At 40.5% G+C, this 14,322-nt stretch overlaps 1 protein-coding gene and 1 long non-coding RNA gene across 2 annotated transcripts in view; both read left to right on the forward strand.

Annotated features, from left to right (window-relative positions):
- The window catches only part of BCAS1 (brain enriched myelin associated protein 1), a 44,955-nt gene extending 37,355 nt beyond the window's left edge, over positions 1 to 7,600 (forward strand). The window contains exons 12-13 of the mRNA XM_071759519.1: positions 1,295 to 1,561; positions 6,498 to 7,600. Coding sequence (XP_071615620.1) covers positions 1,295 to 1,561; positions 6,498 to 6,572 — 342 coding nt within the window. The 3' untranslated portion in view covers positions 6,573 to 7,600. The remainder of the gene's footprint in view (positions 1 to 1,294; positions 1,562 to 6,497) is intronic.
- A 1,036-nt stretch (positions 7,601 to 8,636) lies between these two features.
- The window catches only part of LOC139803767 (uncharacterized), a 62,224-nt gene continuing 56,538 nt past the window's right edge, over positions 8,637 to 14,322 (forward strand). Inside the window, exons 1-2 of the long non-coding RNA XR_011729151.1 lie at positions 8,637 to 9,374; positions 10,717 to 10,784. This is a non-coding gene — a long non-coding RNA (uncharacterized lncRNA). The remainder of the gene's footprint in view (positions 9,375 to 10,716; positions 10,785 to 14,322) is intronic.

Below are 14,322 nucleotides of genomic sequence, written 5' to 3' on the forward strand. Positions count from 1 at the left end.
CCCTATATGTCTGCCCTTTGGAAAAGGAAACTACAAGCACGTATTTTGTTTAGGACTCCAGCTATCAAGACCAAGTATGTTAAATAATTGCAGGTCCTATAATTTAAATATGGGGGGATTAAGATTCGGTCGGGAAGAAATGTGAATCAAGTGAAAAAGGTTACTGGTAGTATTGCTGCTCCCTCTTGTTCTTATTTCCCCAAAATTAAAATAGTCTGAGGTTTGTTTTTTTAAATAGATACGAGACGTGTCTTTGCTGTGTTTCTCTAGAGTTTCTGCTTTCAGGTTTTTTCTCTGAAATCATGATGTCTAAAAGTGTATTTGTTTTTAATGAAAGCTAAGCTTGTCACGTAAGTGTGTAATCCTCGGCCTTTAAAAGTACACCAAGTATTTCAAGACTAATGGTAAAATCCCCAAAGTTGCATTAATCTCTGAGCTGTGCCCTGAGGGCATATGTAAGATTTCCAGCTTTTCAATGTGGCAAATTTGTGTGCTATTTTAATTTTTATGTTGATAAATAAGGCAATATAATTTTTTGCATAAGAAAAAAGAAAATCCCATTTACAAATAGACCTCCTAGTAAAAACATGTCTAGCCATTTGCTACACTGCAAACAGTGACAGCTTTGCCAGATCTGATTTTTCTCCTGTGAACTTCAAACATATCCCATACTTCTTGGAGCTTCATAATATTTTCCTTTACTATAAATAGGTGCTCTGTCATTGTGTTTTTCTTTGGAATATTTGCTATCTCCTTTGCACTTGCACATGAAACTTGCTGTAATGCTGTGGCCTTCCATAGCCAATCCCTCTGTTGTTAATCTTTTGGTTCAGTGTCACATTTTTGTAGTGAAATTAGTTTTATCCTTTTCTTTATGGTGTCTTTTACTTCTTTTCTCTCTTGCACTTTTTTTGGGTACTTTCACAGCCTGGGATGGAAAAGCTGGGGGAGTCTCAGTTGGCAGTGCATGCTTCTGACTCCGCATCTTTCCATGCATCTTCTCTGTCTCCTAAAACAGATTTGGCACAGACATATGTGTAAATAAAGTTAAGTCTACACAGGGATGGTTTGATCTTGCAGTCTTTGCTCATATAAGTAATTTTATCAGTTCTCTGGGAGTCCTTCCCTAAGTCAAGGCTGCAGGAGTTCATCCCAAGCTGTAAATGAAAACCTGTTGGACAGCAGGATTTTTCCCTGCCAGGTGGCCTTTCATTTTTTTTAATATATTTATGGATCGCCTTCCAAAGTGTTTGCATTTCATGCTAAAAATAACCATTGTTTGAAACTGCTTTAGACATTAAACTCCACAGAGAGGCCAGTTGCCCCAGCTGAAACTGAACCTATGGGCCAAAAGAGCAAAGAGAGTTCAAAAGACAAGAAGTCTACAGTGGAGCTGAGCAAGCAGAAAGGCAGCAAACAGGAAACAAGGGAGCAGCCAGACTCCAGGGAGCAGCCAGCAGCTGAGACCGACTCCATCCAGAACGGGGGAGATGCTTCAAAGGAACCCTCCTTCAAGAAGACAGAGAAGAGGCAGTCACTCGGAGGGTTCTTTAAGGGTCTTGTATGTTAACTTCATCTTATCTTTTTAGTAATTTTTCAGCTGATTTAAGCATGATGCCTGTAAGCTGTTAACCATGCGAGGTGCATGGAGTGCAACTTGGCAAGCAGCTTGCAGGACTGAGGCTGGAGAGCAGCAAGTTTTTGGGCAAAGATGAGAAAATTGGGCCTCGGGGTACTGATTCACAACAAGGTATGGTTTCCTATGGGAGAGCTGTAATTGTGCCCACACCCCTGTTTTAGAGGTTTGTGCCTTGTGCCTTGGGATGACTCAACTCTTCCTGCAGCAGGTACTGAACCACCTACAAATTACAGTGTGATTATTAAGGAAAAGTGGAGGTGGTGCCGGTTTACCAGAGTAACCTCCTTGCCATGATGGTGGTTCAGGTGCTGCTTCAGAGCAGCTGGGACATCTCTGGGAGTTGGGAAATTCCTGCAAGGAAAAAAATCAAGGTAGAGCACTGGGTGGATGGGAAACAGCACAGTAGCCACCAGATAAGGGCCTCGTGTTCAGAGTTAGTTATAGATTTGTTATAGCACACCAAAAAAATGCATATAGTATTTTTTCTTTCTGCTTTGTTTTATTAAATCTGACCTTAAATTAGCTATGCCCCCTTCACTGACACCCGAAACGTAGAAATGAAATAATTCAGCATCCTAAAATCCTGGGTTTCTATAAGGCTTGGTTCTACTGATGCAGCAAGGAGTTCCTCAGAGAAACATTTTTATTTTCTCCTTGTCCATATTCAGGGACCAATTTAGAAATGAAAGTACAGGTTAGACCTAGGACTACCTCTGAAACCTCTGTAAGATTTCCATTGCTTTTTATCCATCAGTTGTAAGGATGCAGTTTGCTCCTCTTTCCTCACTGTCACACCAGCCATTAATCTGCAGAACTGTGGGGTCATTTTCAGCATCTTTAGTAAACCTTGTGTGTAAACTGACAAATTCCAATTGATCACATCCAGCTTTTCTTCCTTCCTCCCTATCCCACTTCAAAGGCTGTCAGGAATGATAGAGCCAGCTAGGCTCTATCCTGAAAGATAGCCTGAAAGAAGAAAAGCCAAGCAATATAGATCAAAATGAAAATGCAGATTTGAGAATCAGCCTTGTTGGGACACTAGGTTATAAAGTTAGGCTGCCATGCAGACCACTCTGACTCATCCAAGGGCAGATGTTTTTCCACGTCACAAGTGTTCATTTGCACTCATTTCACAGAATTACTGTGTATTGCACAGAGGGCTATTTGCATTAGCATAATAATTACATATTAGAAGGGGAATTAAGAACAAAAGAAAACTTTCTGTAATACTGATTAGCAAAAGTTCTGCCACTTCTGCTTTCTGTTTTACCCCATTCTTCTGGGGTAGAATTCTGGTCGACAGCAAACTCAGTGGGATTTTCCTGTAGTGTCAGTGGAGCAAGGAAGTCCTGGCATTCACCTGGAGTAACTATCAACCTGCAGCAGCTTCCACTCATCTAGGCTTCTCCTGGAGTTAAATCAGGAGTTCTGTTACTTAAACCACTTAGATGATGGCATAGGTTATCTAGAAATGGGGCAAATGTGAACTACATTTATGATTTCCTGAGATGACTGAGATTCTGGTCTGGAGGTTTGTGGAAATTAAGCCCTGACAGCCCTCATTTGTCACAATTCTCACTGTTGCCACTGTGTGGGAAAGGGTTTGTCTATTGACAATTGCACTTTCTTTTGTATGGTGTCATTCATCCAAGCTGTATCCAAAAATCTTTCATAGTCTAACAATAGGTACAAATTTAGAATTATTCCAGAGGGGAGAAATGAGGAAGTACAAGCTGGCAAGGAAACATGTTCTCAAGTGGAAGTTCATGAACGACACAGAGAGAGGCAGGAAAGGTAACTGATTCAAAGGGTAAGAAAAAACTTTTTTTGATCAAGAGAGGAGATTGTGAAGAGGTAAAAGACCATTTGGTGGGCAAAATGCAGAATAAATGCAAAGGAAGTAGAGAAGTTCTGTGAGAGATTTTTGCTTGCTCAGGTACAATGTCAGACGACTTGGCTGTGTAGTCCCTTATCTTCTGTTGCAATTCTAGAGGCCAACAGTATTCCTACAGATTCCACCTCCCATTTTAGAAGATGGTTCTTCTGGAAAAAAAGGACATTTTTAACTGATGTGGTCAGTTTATTGTGCTTTTGAACTGGGAGGAAGAGTTAAAACAACTCGGTCTGCATATGGAAAATACCTCCCAGAAAATTAATACCATTTTTTTAAATACTCCCAAGAAGATCACCCATACCTAAGAAACCTCGTTCTGCAATGCTTCTAAAAAATACTCTGCATATCTCCCAGGTGATCACACTAAGTCCCAGGAAGGTGTAGTCATTAATCACTCTATCAGATCACAAGCCAGTGCCAGAATTTCCACTCAAGATAACAGTTCAAGTATCTGGTAATAATTCAGCAGCTCTATTAAGGTTTATAGATAAAACTTAATGATAAAATGGAAACAGAACCTAACAGGTATGCAGACTGTATTTGTTCACATGGTCTGTGCCTACTGAGCCCTTCCTAAATTCTAGGGAGTTATTTCAATAGCAGCTATTTTAACACCACCCTCCTGAAGTTGTCAATTCCTCTGGGAAAGGGCATGGAGTAAGAGGATGTCATAGTGCAGAAATGTAGGTGATGACAAGCATCTGCTCCCAGTTGGGCTAATAAATGCTGAAACCTTTGGTGCAAGAGGTTTCAGAAACTTATGCAAGCAGTGTTACAGCGTGGCTGTGTGGTTTTAGCACAGATGATAAGGTCCAGTGGCTGTTCCTATGGTAAAAGAGATTAATTTATATGCTATAGAAAATCAAAGGTATTTAGTGAGTCTTACAAAGAAAAAGAAAAAAAAAAAGATTAATGACATTGTTTTCTGAGCTGGAATAACTCATACTTAAGTTGTCAGAAGCTGGGAGTGCTTAGCATGTAGAAACTATTCTGACCTACTCTGATCAGAGTATCCAGTATATTGACACAAACTTCTGAGCACAAGCTGGAAATAAAACACACTCTATCACCATGACATTCCTGTGCGTGTGCACTTTAAAGAGCTCTGCCTGAAATAGTATGTTCCAGCTTAGCTGTCACAAATGCAGGCAAGTTCCAGTGCACTAAAGGGGCTGTGCAAAGTAACCGAGAGCAAGATGTGAGCCCGTGGTACTTGTGGTTCTGTATCTGAGGGCAGAGCTGGAATTTGTCTGTTAAAAGGGCAGGAGCAAAGTTCTTTATTTCACATCAGGCTTGGAAATTCCAGTTTAACCAGAAGCATCAGCCACTCTCCTTCAAAGCTTCCTGCCTATAATCAGCATCCACCCTGAAAATGGGTGCAGCAGGGAAACTGTAGTGTAAGCAAATAGCATATGACACTTGTGCAAATGTGCTAAATGAGTCAAAATGGGGATTATCTCAAATGAGCTCTCTATCTTCTACTTCTTCCTTCTCCAATTTATGGGAAGAGTGGCAAATAGTAACAGCTTGTTTTCTAGATCAGTCTAGAAATGGCCTAATAGCTTCATGCATCAGACAGAAACAGCAGCAGTTGACAGACTCCACTGTTCCTGTACACCGGTAACTGTTGTGCAGGTTTTTAGGGTTGCTGGGTAAATTTTAAATGACCACTTCATTTGGCATCATTTGAGGGATATTAGAATATACTACATTCTAAAATTTATCTTCTATTTGCTGCTACATATAGGTAGGCAAAAATTTTTATTCTGTTCTAGAGCTTCTTTAAAATTCAACCTCAGCATAAGCAGAAGTAAACCCATCACAGCCCACTGAGCTGCACAAGATTACAGTTAGTTTAAGACAGGGGATTTTTTTAGTCCATTGTGATTTTTGGCTGCTCTTTTCTATAGTTAGGTTTTCAAAGGTGACAAGTTAAGACTATCACTGAGGTAGAGAGTAATCAGTATAAAATCCCACTGTTTTTACTTCCCGAAAAGGGATGAGGAAGTTGAGATCTTTCACTCTCCCAGTCTGACACAGAATAGTCCTATGGTGACTTAAAGTGATGAGTCAGGTTTCCAGTGTGAAAACTACTGTGTGAAAGGACAATTCACATATGATTTTGCACAGTTCCTATTGTAGGGAAAGCACACAGCAGTCACCTTTAGCTTTGTCATGCTGTTTTTCTTTTCAGCACTTAATGCTTTAAGCATCTGGCTACAAACAGGATTGGCATCCTAAGCAGTGTTAACAGTGACCTCTCAAACTGTTCGTGAATCCCTTTTGCTGTCATGTTATAAAGTTTTGATGGCTTCACAGTCAGTAAAATCAGGTCAAGACATCTTAAACTAAAGCCAAGTTTGACCAACTACTGGTCAAAAAATCTGTTGGTTACAGCAGAGCTATGCATTTCCTCCATCTAAGATTAGTGTCTTGAACTTGTTCCAAAACCAGAATTATATTTCCAGTGTAAAAAAGCTTTATCACTCTAACATTGTCAAATACTTGTCATGCATGAAAGTATTTAATGTTCCTTTAAGTTAGAGCAGACCAAGGCTGGCTATAATACACTATTAATCATGCTTGAAGGACTCTTAGCATGGTTTCAGTGAACCGGTTAGGCCAGGGATATTTTAGAGAAAGTTATGCCAAAACTACAGTACTACAAATACACAGCAACATGTCTCTGGTATGTTAGTCCAGTTTCTAAAGACAATTGCTTCCATGACTGGGAAAATTATCAGAAAAACCCAACACATTTCGGCAGTCAAAGGTGGTAGTTTTCTAGGGTTTTTAATGATGCAAATGGAGCTCATATGCTTATGCATGTTAGAGACAAATTAAGAAAAGCAGAGAGGTGAAGGAAGTGTAGTATCTGCTAGCAAAGCTCTAACATGTAATCCCAGCCCTAACTGTTGTGAAATATTTTAAAATGTTTATAAACTTCTATATCTTACTCCACAGGGCTCCAAAAGGACATCTGATGCAGAAGTGCAAACAGACCCAGTGTCTATCCTACCTGCTGGGAAATCCAAGTAGTGAATCCACGTGGCTGCTGAAGGATCAGCAGCTCCCTGTTAGCTCCCTTGCAGTAGAGATGAGTCATTATCTCATTATTTTCCTTTTCATGGCTGTCATCAAATGCCTGAGGGTAAAGCAAACATTGGTGTATCATTTAAGGTGTATAACTGACAGGGTTTGTTCATTAGATGTTAGAAAGCGACTCTGAAGATCATCAAGCAATGTGTAGTATTTTTCAAGAAAGGTCATGTGGTAGATTTTAAGTCTGTAGAGGGCAGAGAATGTAAGGTAAGAAAGTGGCAATGAATTAAATACATGGCAGGAAAATTGCATGTGACAAAGGAATGCAGTTTGTGCAGCAAGGCATGAGCAACAAATCCTCAGCTTTAGAGAGCTTTAAAGCAGCCAGGAAAAAAAGTACAAATCTCCTTTGATAAATGTTATATTGAAATGTAAAAACAACCAAGTCACCTTTTGTGGTTTTCAATAGAGCTGAAATTAGCAAGAAGTCTACAGTATAATAGAATCAGTGGTTATAAAATTATGCTTCACGTTGGGTATTAATGTAAATTAAAACGCTAAAATGCAAAGGCTTTACATAACTGAGACAACTTCTCTCTTGACTTGATGAGGTGGGATAACAAATTAAAACCTATTTAAGGTTCTACTAGGAACACAAGGGGGCACCCGCGCCCCCACCACAGCCCTAACTCGGAGGCTGGACCCACAATCCTTTTATTAATGTTTTTCAGATGATAGGAAACTAGTTGTTTTTTCAGGTATTTGTTTATATCCATATTTGTAATTAATCCTAATAAAAACCAAAATCCAGGCTCCTTCTTGCTTCACTTTACTCCTGTAATAACTGTAGTTAATAAATTTTATGGAAAGTTAAGATTAGATTTCTGTGGTTTATTCAACCCTGAGTTAACCTGGATAGAGAACTGTGGGCCTGACATTTTAATCCACACTAACGTGTGAAAGATACGGTACTGTATATTTGACATCCTTAAGATTAAATAAACTCATCCTTTAAAAAAAAAAAATCATTTGCTGATTTAAACTTAAAACAATATTTGCTATTTACATTCCTGTTTTCTGATGATTGATGTGACATTAAGACATAAATCAACACATATGCAACCACCTGTGAAGTTAATAGCTGTCATTCTTTATTTGAATAAAGATTACAACTGGAAATCAAATGAGACTTCTTTAAAATCTGCCAGATTGTATTTCTAACTAGTCACAGAAAATAGGCAAAAGCCTTGTTTCTCCATATGAGACACTGAAGGTGGGTGGGTTTTTTTGCACTCAGCTCTGCAAACCTGAGGACTTGGGGCAGACAACCAAAACTTGCAAGTGGTTCTACGTGCAGAGAGCACAGACAAAAGGTCCTTTAGTTCTAATAGTACTTTCTGTTCTTCTCCCTAGCACAATGGGCCTTTGATGCCATATAAAGTGATATCAATCAAGAGTTACTGCTTACAGAGTGAAAACCTGATTCACAAGACCTACTTCTGTATCTGTGTAGGACTGATGACTTCTGTTCATCCCCATTTGTGGTAGAAAAAGAGAAGAAGCTGTTACATCCAGCTTTCCTTCCCCAAAAAGTTTTGGGCTTTGTCTACACTACAAGAGTACACAGCTTTAATTAAGTCAATGCATATAAAGCTACATACTGTGAGACAACCACCATGTGGGTATGAAAGTGCCAGATGTCAGCATAGTGAATGTTACCAGAAAAGATGAATAAGCTATCATGCTATATGGTGACTTCATACTGCTGTACTTGCCTCTGTCTTAGAATAGTATTTCAGCAATTTTCAAATTAAAATAGTTCTGGTTAATTTGTTGTATTATAAACTATATATATTATTATACTATAGACAGTGCAAATGATAATACCATATTATGGATAGATTAGGTTAGGACTTCTATGGAAGAGAGAAACTCTTCTTCAGTCCGTATTTTAGGAGGTATTTTAAGAGGTCTGATTGAATCATAGATTCAATTCTATTGAATAATAGAACTGTAGAATGCCAGGTTGGAAGGGACCTCAAGGATCATCCAGTCCAGCATTTCTGGGTAAAAACATGGTTTAAATGAGGTGGCTCAAGCTGAGTCTTAAAACTGTCCAGTGTAGGGGCATCCACCCCATCCCTTGGGAGCTTATGCCAAAGCCTAATTGTTCTCATGGTGAGATATTTTCTTTTGGATTGATTGAATCCTGTATTCCTGAGGCCATGAGGACTGCTGACCACGTGATTTGACAGTATCACTTGGCAATGGGGCTAATTTCAGGAATCAGGAAATCCTCTTGGCAAAAAAACAAGAAAAATCATAAGTTTGGCTGTGGATGCACCTTGTGCCACGGAGCTGTTATTGCAGATGAAGTAACGGTCAGTGTTGGCACTGCCTCCTGCACAGAAACCCCATTTTGTGTGATTTCTCTCTGGTAACAGGAACAACACAAGCTTTGAAGCAGCATGTCAGCCTTCTCATAAAACAGCAACACACGGAGCCCCAAGAGGAAGAAAGGTCTTAGGAGATGCATCCAGAGTTAAGTGGAGCTTCCGCATTCCACACGTCATATATGAAACATAAAAGTACAGCTTTTATGTCCAGGCCCCGTAAAGCTTAGCAAGTTATTTGGACAACAAAGCTTTGGGAAAGGCTGCAATCCAAGACAAGGGAAAAGATCAACCAAGGCAATACATTGCATTTAGACTCTATTTAGTCAATAAATAATCCCTAGTTTTATGCGCTGGATCTTTTGAGGGGGGCTGAAGCCTATCAGACCGCTTCAAGGATCTTAAGGTGCGTTTCATGTAGGCATTTCAAACGAATTTTAAGCTAACACTGTCTTATAAAAATCCCAGGGAACTAATTAAAATCACTAGTTTTTGTGTAAGAAATCCTTTCCTACAATGGACAGATGTTTATTTCCCCTGTTCCATAGAAGATCAGGTTGCTGGTGAGGCTGGGGGCCCTGGCGCGGGGCTGTCTGTGGGGTGAGCACCCCGCCGGCCCCTGCCACACAGAGGAGCGAGCGGCTGCGCAGCAGGTTGGGTGCTGCAGGTAGCCTGAAAACAAATTGTCTCTCATAAAAAGGTATCTGAGCTCAACTCTTCTTCTCCGGAAGCCATCCAGATGTTTTAACTCCACAGCATTTCAAGAAGGTTTCCATAGGTAACTCCCAGCCCTTTGCTGTCTCATACGAAGCACACGCCCCGCAGAGCAGCGCCATTCCCCATACCAAACAGTCCAGGCCTCACCAGCACCAAATTACCAGCACACACAGGTAATTGTACTTTAGCAGCTACCATTTATTTAGCGTAAGCAAGACCCCTGCTTTTTGGCCTGCCCTGTCCTGTGTGTGTCTCTGAGGGAGTCCTGCTTGAGGCCCCTCTCCATCACCAGCTCTGTCTCCACACCCAGCCCGAAGTCACCTGTCCCTGTCCCCAGGGTGGGGAGGAGGACTGGCAGAGTTGTCTTCTACCCTGCATTTTAGGCAATGGAGAGAAACTGAGGCAGTGCTGAGGGCTGGCCCATGTCTGTGCTTGGGGACAGTAATGGCTGCTGTGATCACTCCTGGCTTTTCTGTGGTGAGAGAGCTGGGACAGGTCTTGATGGCAGCTGCAAAATGGCCACAAAGTATAAGGAATTGCTTGGTGGACTGCATGTGACCTGTGGGGGCTCAAGTGTTGCTTTAAAGGCTGGTGCCAGAGCATTGCTGTCTGTCTGTATGGGCAGGGACCCCATCTTGCTGCCCCACAACCTGGGCCACACATTTTTGGGCCCTCTCAGCCTCCTCCAGCGGTGGCCAAAGCAGAGGGAATGCCAGAGTTGCTGTGGGTCCCAGCTCCACAGAATACAGGCCTGAAACTCATAATTAAATTGTTGTGCTTGTATTAAAGGATCTTCAGAGGTTCTTTGTTGGGCCACCTGTCTGCTGAAAGGGTTTGTTCTGCTGAACTGTGTGCATCGTTCAACCATGCTGTATTTACATTGCCAGGGAGGTTTGAAAAGTGATAAACACTGCTAAGTAGATCTAGAAAGTACAGACTTTCTTCCTCTTGACTATGCCAGATCTGTATCTATCCTCAGCCTGGTGAGAAGTTGCTTTCCAGTTGTGAATCTTGCCTCTTCTTTGCTTTAGGAGACATGGGTCAGTCTGCACTCACTGAGACCAGGGTGTGACATCCAAGTGACAACATTGCTTCCCAGGTTTGTGTTTCATGTTTTAAGACTACCTTAATACCTTTTTATATGTAAATGTCTATAGATGCCTTTGAGGTGACTTTTTCAATAAAATCCATGTTTTCATACATATGAAAGAGCACAAGAGAAGATAAACAAAAAGGATTAGTGCACAGATGCGGTGTAGCTGTGGTAACTGACTTCATTTGTAAGGTTAGAAACATAATAGCTCTAACTTCACTATAGTAATTTGAGAATATCAGCAAAGAATTTGGATTTTCTATAGACTCCACCTCTTCTGGATAACACACCCAGGTCTGTACTGGCAACTTCAGCAGTTTAGCAGTTCTCAGAACACAAAAACAGGAAATTCTGCAGCAGCCTTGACAGAGAATGAAGATGCATATTAATTCCTTAAAGATTGTATGATTTTCTGAAAACAAATTGTCAAAAGCCTTGAAGAAGAATAACACCCTTATCAACATTTTTTGCATTTACTTAATCATTTCCTATTAAATTTGTCACCTACTAAACTGCATAGGAAAACAGACTCCTGCACAGGAAGCATTAGTGATTTGACTTTAAACCGGAAAGGTACAAAGTCCAAATTCCTTCTTTATCACATCCCACTGTAAGCAGGTGATGCAGCATTTGGCACTGCCCCCCACCTACATTTACACAGAAAAGGAGTAAGGTTCTCTATGATTATTGCAGTGCATGTGGAATGATAAAGACAGACCCTGGACACACTGTTCAGGACATTTAAAACTTGATTAGAAATTTGCAGACTCATCTTTGTTACAGTACTTCATAAATTTTGAGGATGTTTGTGATTACTTCATTAGAGTTGTTTGGAAAACATAAGGGAAGTGAGGATTAAGTTGCAGTTTTCACTTTTCACTTTTTTCCGCCAGCAGTTTCTAGTCAATTGGAGAAATAGATTCTTAGTTGGTAAAGACTGAAATTGTATAACCTGAGTAAATAAAATTGAAGTAACCCAGTATGTTGAGGTACTGTCACCACAGGAAGTTTTCTCTTTGTGGGTTTTGAACACTGGCAGCAGCTGTCATAAATGGAGGAAAAGAACTGCATATGAAAAATTTGATTTATAAAATGGAGCTTGCCTCTGAAACAATAATTTTATTTTATTTTATTTTTTAAACACTTATCCACAGCATTGGAAAAGCATATATATCAAGTGTCCTGTTCCTACACAAATAAGATTATATAACTCCTGATAAGCAAAAGGCTGATAGAAAAGAAGAACATATGTCTGTCTGGTAGAACTGAAAATCTTCCTATCACTCATTCACTTTGGAAGGCCCAAATCAAAACACTGCTGTCATGATTCCTAAGCAGGCAGCTTATCATAGAGTGCTGCATTCAGGGAGCATCTCCCTTCAAGGGCACAGACAGTGGGTTTGGAATAAAGCATGGGATTTTGCCAGCAGCTGCCTTCAGCCTTCACCTGTGTGGGCTGAGAGGCAGCATGGGTTAACAGGGCACAATGCAAGGCTTGTGGGGCAGAAAGAGTTCAGCTTGCAGATGTCCTGCTGCCTGCTTCCAATCCTGTATCTGTTCCTTCTCAAAGCCTTCTCAGCCAGCATTGGTATAGGAGACCATAAATTCCTATCTGTGCATAGTTTACACTATTCCCAGTAAACTTATGAATGTAAGGACATGTTGCCATCACTCCAGAAATAATATCACATTATGTAGGGATGCACATCAGGCTTCATTGCTGAGAGGATCAGGTTCATGTAAACACCTAGATAAAGAGATACCTAGTTAGTTCCTAAAGTCTGGTGATTCGTGCTGGAAGTACTATAGGAGATGTGCAGAAATAAACCTGTACTAGATCTTCAGCTAAAGTACTTTACAGCCTTAGGTATTTATCTCTGTAAACTAAAATCCCTGGGTGTGACCTAAGATGACTGAAAGGTGTTCTTTTACTCAGCTGCCAGAAGAACAGGAGAGCAAGTAGGTGGAGATAGTAACCTCTTGAATGTCTGCAGCACAAATTAGCAGGCATCCTTCATTGAATTCAGTAATTAAGGGTAGATAATTCTATTAGCACCTGTTTTTGACACAAAATGGCTGTATCTATATTCAAATCTCCAATCATGGGGCAGGACCTGGTCTTAAATTTTACAGAAACAATTCCCTGTAACCAGAGGACACACTAATGGTGCACACTAGAAGCATTTTGGTGATTGTAGCAAAGTGTTTGCAACTGTGCTAGCAGAGCACCCCTGTCAGTGACATGAGCTACACAAATCTAATTCCAGCATGATTAAATAAATCCCTTCTAAGCTTTTATTGATGTGGTGACTATACTTGAAAATAATTTTTGCATCTCTTCTCTCACCTTCACACAATCTTGCCAGTAAAACCGCAAAGTAAAATTTAGGGGGTTTTTGTCTCCATCAGCCTGCTGTTGCAGTGGGGTCTGGTGGACCCACAGAGACTTAGTAAGGGTTAATTACTGCAGTGGGGTGAGTCAGCCCAATTGGTTTTCATATATAAGTTGCTGAGAAGGTTTAAGCTCTTTTAAAGGGATTGGGAAAGAAGATAGAGCTAGCACATTAGCTGCCAGAAGACAGACCAGATTTGGACAAAACCAGGTAGGAGTTGTGCTTTACTGAACCATCATCTCTCAGGCAGACAATGTGAGATTGGTTTTTGTTGCTTTTTCTACCTGGAGCATGTGCTCAGCCTTTCATGTGGAGTCTCTTTATGGCCTCTCAAGGAGATATTAGGCCTTAGTAACTCTTCCAGGTTCAGCCTTCTCTGGAGTTTGTGGTCTGACTTGTCTGGAAGTGCTGTGGCAATGCCTTAACTCAAGTCCTCATTAAAAAGTGACCATTTGGAAGAGTTGCACATATTTAACCCAGTGAAGTGATACGCTTGCCTGCCCTTTTTTGTTAGAAGTCTAAATGTGGACCTAACCACCTAATTTCAGCCCTGAAAACATGAACAACTTTGACCTCCATCAATATTTATTTTAAGGTGAATGGCAATGCTAAAATGTAAATTTACTGAAGCTCAGAAGTACAAAGGAACATTCATCACAGAAATAACAAGCTTGCTTTTTAAAGTTGCCTTTCCCTGTTAAGTGTATTCTGTAAGTAGAAATATGTCATTTTAAAGCTTCACTGAGAGACCCAAGCAGGGCTTGTATTGAGTATCTTGCTGTGAAAGAATGGTGGTGAATTTTGGCACATCAGCCAGCCTGCCTGTGCCAGACAGCATGAAATATTGTTTCTTGGTGTGTGCTCTGTAGTAAATACTTTTTTAGTCTATTTTTACTGGGCTCACCTTGAAATATTTTTTTTCCTTAACAAGTTCAAATCCCTACGTATCTTAAGTTTGTAGTCTATCTTGATTGTTGGTTTAGAAAAAGTGCAAAAGGAACCTGAAGTCTGTGGTTTGTTCAGAGCACACAGGAGATGTGGCATGGCAATGGTTAAGGCAAATCTACCTTCTTTCATTGTCCCATGTCACTGTGTCAGTCATGATAGCTGACCTGCAGTGATGTAATGTAAAATGGACACTGAGGCTTTTA

This window comes from Heliangelus exortis, chromosome 16 (assembly GCF_036169615.1).
Source record: "Heliangelus exortis chromosome 16, bHelExo1.hap1, whole genome shotgun sequence".
NCBI lineage: Eukaryota > Metazoa > Chordata > Aves > Apodiformes > Trochilidae > Heliangelus > Heliangelus exortis.